This window comes from Tetrao urogallus, assembly GCF_951394365.1.
Source record: "Tetrao urogallus genome assembly, chromosome: 12".
NCBI lineage: Eukaryota > Metazoa > Chordata > Aves > Galliformes > Phasianidae > Tetrao > Tetrao urogallus.
Window position 1 is genome coordinate 10037357 of NC_136825.1, and position 4818 is coordinate 10042174.

Below are 4818 nucleotides of genomic sequence, written 5' to 3' on the forward strand. Positions count from 1 at the left end.
CTGAATATTGCTAGTTTTCTTTGTTCTCCTCCACACTTCCCCTTTCCCTGATCATTAACCTTTGTTGAAATAGACATTTACATTCTCTTGTTGGTGCGTCCATTCTTCCCTTTTTCCTCCACTGAAATAATATCTTGCATATTGCTGAAAAAATTCTCAATCTATTCTATTCACTGTCACGCAAAACACCTGTGTTGGCCTCCAAATTCGTGTCAGTCAGAAATATTGTAAACAGTGAGCAGCAGCAAACTGCAGAGCCCGTTCAAGAACAAAAAATGCAGGCTTCTGAGAGTGATGATCTATTAATAGCAGACAAATCGCTGTTATAGCCAGTAGTGATAATACCCTCAATACTTCACAGTTAACCCTTACAAGTCCAGCTAATGACCACATCCTAGTTTGCAGGCTGATTTGCATCTTTTTCTTCAAAAAGCATGAAAGGAACTGTGCATTTCAGGATTTAGAGAGGCAGAAGTTTTTCGTTTCCAAGTGCTAGGTTTAGATTCTCAGTGCACCCAAGTAACAAGAGACGCGTGGCACGAAGCACTTTCGGGAGGCCCTGTGAGAGCTCTCCAGTGCCAGCACAGTTTATGAGAGTTTTACCACACACACTGCCAGCACGATAGCAATAATGAGAACAGCAGAGAAAATAATCCCAGCCAGAACTTTGCTGATATCGCAGAAGGATTTATTTTCCTCCACAGAGATCATGCCAATGGAAGAAGCGCCCACGCTGATGGTGGATTTGAGTTCAGCCCCAGGGTCTTGCTTAGCCTCTACTGTCCACTGGGGGACATTGACCTTCATTTCCATCTCGTACATCATTTCTCCTACCTGGTTGATTTCGTTCTCTAGGTCCTTCAGATCCACCACATCTATGTTGTGCTCAGCCTCGTACTTCATGTTCTGGACGCTCATGGCCCGGGCAGCCACGCCGGAGGTGCCCCCGCTCATGCCCGTCTGGATCAGGTGCTTTTTGGGGACGTTCAGCGGGAATTCGTGCCCCAGCTCCAGCGCTCTCCTCATGTCGATCTCCAGGATCTCTAGGCACGTGGAGAAAATCACCCATAGTCTCTCGAACTCGGCTTTGTCCTCCTTACTCACGGTTTTGTCCCTCAGCACCGTGGTCAGCTTGTTCCTGTTGGCCACCGCCAGCTCCTGGGCTTTCTGCCGGGTCTTCTTCAACTCCTCGCGCAGGTTCTGCGAGTCCGAGGTGCCGCCGATGGTCAGCACCATGTGCCGGTAGCAGGCGGTCACCCTGCTGAGCGCGTCCAGCAACGCCTTGCACTCCTCCTTCACCATGGTCCCGCCGTCCGGGCGCCTCCGCCGCGGTTACCCGGCCTCGGGAGCGAGGAGCTGCCCAGCGCAGCCGCTACCAGCACGCATGGCGGGAGGCAGCCCCGGGTCGCGCCCGCCCCGCAGCCCCTCAGGCGGCGCCGGCCGCTCCGGGCTCGCGGGGCGCGGGCAGCATCGCTTCCCCTGCTACCGCCGGTGGGCAGCACGACCGAGGCGAGCCATCCCGCAGAGCGCCGGGCGTCCGCCTATCGGGCCCCGTACTTTGACGAGTGCCAAACACGGGGCGAAAACAAACCCAAAAGCTAAAGCGCCGGCTCTGGAGAACGGCGGCTCCCCCCGCCCGCCGTCTGCACGAACCCGATCCGGCTGAGCCGGGTCCAGCGCGATCACATGGCGCCGAGCGGGGAGCGCCCGCGGCCTCCGGGCGCGGCCCGGGCCGGCCCTATAAGCCCTCGCAGGCTCCGCCCTCGCAGGCTCCGACCCCCGGCGGCCGCCCGCTTCCTCGTTCGCTTCCCGCCGCTGCCCGGCCATTGGCTTCGTGCGGCGCCGCGCCGGCCCGCCCTGGTTCCCGGTAGGGCTCGGCCGAGGCGCGGGGCGGTTAGGGGGGGCGGCGTTGGCGGGGCGAGGGCGCTCTCTCACTCCTCCTTTCCCTCTCTTCCTCCCGCAGCCCGCTGGTCTCTTTCCGTGGGGCCGTCCCCGCGGTGCCCTCCCGTCCCCTCCTCAGCCGGAACGGCTGTGTCGCTGCCTGCGAGCCGCGCTGCGAGAGGGGAGGTGCCGGCCGCGGCCTGTTCCCGGGCTGGGGCTGACGCGGAGCCGGTGGGGCCTTGGGGCGGCCCTGCTGGGGTTGCGGCGCTGCGCTGCGCTCCCCGCGCAGTGATCCCCGCCGCGTTGGCAACTCTGGCTCTGGCGGCGTCCGGCCCGTGGCGCGGGGCTGCTGGTGCCCGCGGTCCCGCTGCCACCCGCGGTAGACCCGCTGCCCGCGCTACGCAGCGTCGGGAGCGCTTAATGCACTGCTGAACTTTTTCTCACCCCGGTACGTGCATTATTTATATCAGAGGAGTGCACTCTGGTTCCTACCGGGCTCTGTGATGCACGCTTTCTGTATATCAGTGTCACAGACGCTTCAGCTTGTTTCTTGGGGGCAAGAATTTGCATGTTTTTACTCTGTGGATTACTGAAGAAGGCCCCTAGGAAGTGTGAGTATGGGGCCCAAAATGTCTAAGGATAGTTGAAATCAAGTAATCGTGTGTCAGAAGGTGTAGCAAACACAAGCTTTTTACTATAAAAAATGATACTTTAGTGGCTGCCCTTGTGTATGTTCTGAAATATGGTGTAGTCAGTGATGAGCTGTAGGCTATGTTTGTACACATGCCTGTGTCTTCCAGAAGAACAGATAACACTGATGCTGAGTGCTGTGCAGCAGGCTGTGCTTGCTGTCTCTTAACACATGTTTCACCATGGCAGGCTTCTGGAGAACTTGCTTGTCATGCCACACACCGCTACATATGCCTTTATGCTCCTGGACAACTGTATGATTTGATGTTGCTACAGTAATTTATGAGAAGTGAAAACATCCTTCAAGAGGGGGGTTGTGACCCTGTCCCTTATTGTGGCTGCATTCTGTGCCACGGGCAAGATAAGGTGCTGCCCTGGGCAGGCCAGGTTCTGGGAGGTATGTTGAGGCTGTGTTCCTTTTCTATTATTCAGTTACATGGGGAGTTTGATCCTGTGCTCCCCTGACTGCTTTTTGTTCTGCTTTTCTGTTGGACCAGGCCACAAGTTGCGTGTGGCTACTGCTGCACCCATGTGCACCTGTGGAAGAAACCAGCTGCCAAGTCCTGCAGCAGGCTGTGGGGTCACTGTGGGGCTACTGGGTAACTCCCTGCCAGTGGCAGGCAAGATGTGAATGAACGTCTGTTCCTTGCTGGAATGAAGAAGCACAAGATGCTTTTGACCTTGTATATGAAGTTTTGTAACTGTTTAAGTATTGTCATGTGGTAGAAGGATTAGCTCTAGGTTTCAATCTGGAGTCCTGTGTGACTTAAGCTTAATCCTAAATTACGCATCCATGTGGGCAGCAGCTGCACTGCTGCACCTTACTGAGGCTGCTATTCCTTGTGGCATGTCAGGATCAGTTTCTCTGAAATCCAGGCATAGCTGAGAAGGGGAAGGGATGTTGGTTTAGGAGCATGTGACTGCGTAAATCTGAAGGTGGCAGCAGTTACAATCTGTAAAAAACAAACAAACAAACAAAACTTCTCTAGATATATCACCTGTGAAGAAAGGCTGTTCTGCAGAACAGCTCTAAATTAAGTTCAGTTGTGTTGCAGTTATCCTATTCAAGTAGATTCTGAAAACTCTTAAAATTTGGCTGTAGCTTATCAGACATGATGCTGTTAAATCCAAGTCAAGAAGATTCTGACTAGCTGAAACTTTATCCAAAAACTTTATCCAAAAAAAGCCGAACCCTGAAATTACAAGGGAGTTAGTATGTAATGTAATGAGTGCCAGCAGAAATGTATTTGCTGGTTCTGTAGAAAGGCTTCCTTCCAACAGGTGTTTATAATAGTGTTCTTCATGTTGCAGTACTTTGAAACAGCAGATACTCTGCTGCTTCTTGAGCATTAGTGCTTATTAAGTCCTGTATCATTTTAATAGACTTAAGTGGTATTTTAGGTAAATACAAATCTGTTTTGTTTGAATGGTTGGTAAATCTTGCCTCATGGCTTCGCCTCTGGGATGACCTCATACTCTGAGTTCAGGCATCCGAATGCTGTGACCTGAGATGGTTGAAAACCACTGAGATGAGGACAGAACATAAGGATTGGATGCAGTGTGAACAAAACTGGTTGAGTGTCTGATAACTCAGTGTAGCTTTGTATAGATAACTCCTGGCTTGCGTTTTGTGAACATTTTGTTGTAAAGTGTCTTGAAATGTTGATCCAGAGCGAGAATTTTCATTTCCACATCATTTCCACAAAGATGATCATGGGGCTGGAGCACCTCCCCTACAAAGACAGGCTGAAGGAGCTGGGCTTGTTTGGCCTGGAGAAAAGAAGGCTGTGGGGTGACCTTTCAGTATCTAAAGGGAGCCTATCAACAAGAGGGGAATCAACTCTTTGAAAGGGTAGATAACAGCAGCACAAGGGGAAATGGTTTTAAGTTGAGGGAGGGAAGATTTAGGTTGAATGTCCAGTGGAAGTTCCTTACTGAGAGAGTGGTGAGGTGCTGGAACAGGCTGCCCAGAGAGGTTGTGGATGCCCCGTCCCTGGAGGTGTTCAAGGCCAGATTGGATGGGGCCCTGGGCAACCTGGTCTAGTATTGAATGTGGAGCTTGGTGGCCCTGCGTATGGCAGGGGGTTGGAGATTCACTGATCCTTGAGGTCCCTTCCAACCCAGGCCGTTCTGTGACTTCTATCGTGGAGGATCATAGGTCTGATAAGTTTATTGTGGACTTGTTGTTGCATGGCTTTCAGTTACCTTGGGCCAATGTATGATGCCCAATGTGGTATTAAAGGCCAG

General features: G+C 52.7%; 1 protein-coding gene across 1 annotated transcript; it reads right to left on the reverse strand.

Annotated features, from left to right (window-relative positions):
* Positions 1–588: 588 nt before the first annotated feature.
* Positions 589–1302, reverse strand: RGS9BP (regulator of G protein signaling 9 binding protein; the record flags this gene model as incomplete). Its single annotated transcript, XM_079541620.1, has 1 exon — positions 589–1302. One exon carries the CDS (start codon positions 1300–1302, stop codon positions 589–591), a length of 714 nt encoding a protein of 237 aa, XP_079397746.1.
* Positions 1303–4818: the final 3516 nt, after the last annotated feature.